The sequence below is a fragment of the Etheostoma cragini genome, unplaced genomic scaffold, assembly GCF_013103735.1.
Source record: "Etheostoma cragini isolate CJK2018 unplaced genomic scaffold, CSU_Ecrag_1.0 ScbMSFa_1505, whole genome shotgun sequence".
NCBI lineage: Eukaryota > Metazoa > Chordata > Actinopteri > Perciformes > Percidae > Etheostoma > Etheostoma cragini.
Window position 1 is genome coordinate 1 of NW_023265568.1, and position 1961 is coordinate 1961.

General features: G+C 43.5%; 1 protein-coding gene across 1 annotated transcript in view; it reads right to left on the reverse strand.

The window, feature by feature from the left end:
* Positions 1-450: 450 nt before the first annotated feature.
* LOC117939956 (complement C3-like) overlaps positions 451-1961 on the reverse strand; it is a gene marked incomplete at both ends in the record, with an annotated part of 2283 nt that continues 772 nt past the window's right edge. Inside the window, 2 exons of the mRNA XM_034865348.1 lie at positions 451-539; positions 663-757. Coding sequence (XP_034721239.1) covers positions 451-539; positions 663-757 — 184 coding nt within the window. The remainder of the gene's footprint in view (positions 540-662; positions 758-1961) is intronic.

Below are 1961 nucleotides of genomic sequence, written 5' to 3' on the forward strand. Positions count from 1 at the left end.
ACTGGGACTACAGATGCTAGGTAACTAGGACTACAGATGCTAGGTAACTGGGACTACAGATGCTAGGTAACTGGGACTTCAGATGCTAGGTAACTAGGACTGCAGATGCTAGGTAACTGGGACTACAGATGCTAGGTAACTAGGACTCCAGATGCTAGGTAACTAGGACTACAGATGCTAGGTAACTGGGACTCCAGATGCTAGGTAACTAGGACTACAGATGCTAGGTAACTGAGACTACAGATGCTAGGTAACTAGGACTCCAGATGCTAGGTAACTAGGACTACAGATGCTAGGTAACTGGGACTACAGATGCTAGGTAACTAGGACTACAGATGCTAGGTAACTAGGACTGGGGTGTTTACAGACATGTTGAGTAATGCGTTGTCCTGATCAGATGTTTACGTCTCCACTGTGGAGCATGTGATTGACAGAAGAAGAAAGACGGACCTGACAATCTCAGGGAGTTGGTACGATCCAGACTTGATCCCGGACTCCAGCGTGACCTCTTCCAATGGCAGAACGATGTCCTCTGGGGTCTGAACAAATGGATGTAGTAAATCTATTGTTATTATTATCATCATCATCATCATCATTGTTATTATTATTGTTATTATTATTATTGTTTTATTTTTTGTTATATCAAAGATGAAATACGATACCACAATGTTGATGGCAACAGAAGTCGCGGTCTGAGTGTCGGGGTCCCGCTCCACGGGCTCCATGCGGGGGGTCAACGCGAACACCCGGTAGTGGACTGGTGAGACAGGAAGAGGGTTTGAGGGTTGGAGGGTTGGAGGGGTGGAGGGGTGGAGGGGGGGTCAAAATAACAATAACAATAACAAGAAGAAGAAACTTTAAAAAACTGCTAATGGATACAAGCTATCAGTGGCCATGTTTGTAAACACAGCTAGGAAGCCTTTCATCTCTGTGATGTTATCTCTTTGATATCATCTCTGTGATGTCATCTCTGTGATATCATCTCTGTGATGTCATCTCTGTGATGTCATCTCTGTGATGTCATCTCTTTGATGTCATCTCTTTGATCTGTAATCAGTTAACGATGCACCTGCTGTACCTGTCACCTGTGTCACCAGCTATTCAGATACTGAACAAGCTCTTAAACAGATGATCATATCACTAAAAGGATACGAGAGATCAATAAAATAACGTTTTCGTGAGCACCAGAAGGCTTTTGTGAACGTATTGATATAATATTTATGTTGATAAGGGGCGGCTGTGGCTCAGTGGTAGAGCGGTTGTCTGCCAATCGGAAGGTTGGTGGTTCGATCCCTTGGCCCTGCAGTCCCATGTTGAAGTGTCCTTGGGCAAGACACTGAACCCCGAGTTGCCCCCGGTGCTGCGCATCGGAGTGTGAATGTGTGTGAGTGTATGTCTGATGAGCAGGTGTGTAGATGTGTGTGAGTGTGTATCTGATGAGCAGGTGGCACCTTGTACGGCAGCCTCGGCCACAGTGTATGAATGTGTATGAATGGTGAATGTTTCCTGTAGATGTAAAAGCGCTTTGAGTAGTCATTAAGACTAGAAAAGATATATAAATACAGCACATCAACATTTGATAAAGTTAAAAATGTGGGCATATCATCGATGTAAAAAAGTGCTGCGTTCTGCTCAGAAATGTGGACGATGTTTAACATTACAGTGAATGGAGGAAGATTGGGAACTCGTCATTTGAAAGCTCGCTGAGCAAAAAATATAATTCATATCGCATACATTAACTGACACTAGACAAGAATACTTGCGTTTTGATGTATGTATGTAGGGTTTTGATTTGGGAGAAACCATGCTTGATATCTGAACAGTCCAATAAACCAGTCCAATAAATAAAAATATTCAGTCCAATAAACGCCAAAGTCTTGTATTCGGTTTAAACATTTAATCATGTTTCTACGTTAAAGTATGGCAATACAGCCCGGTCCCAAAGGGGGGGGGGGGGGGGG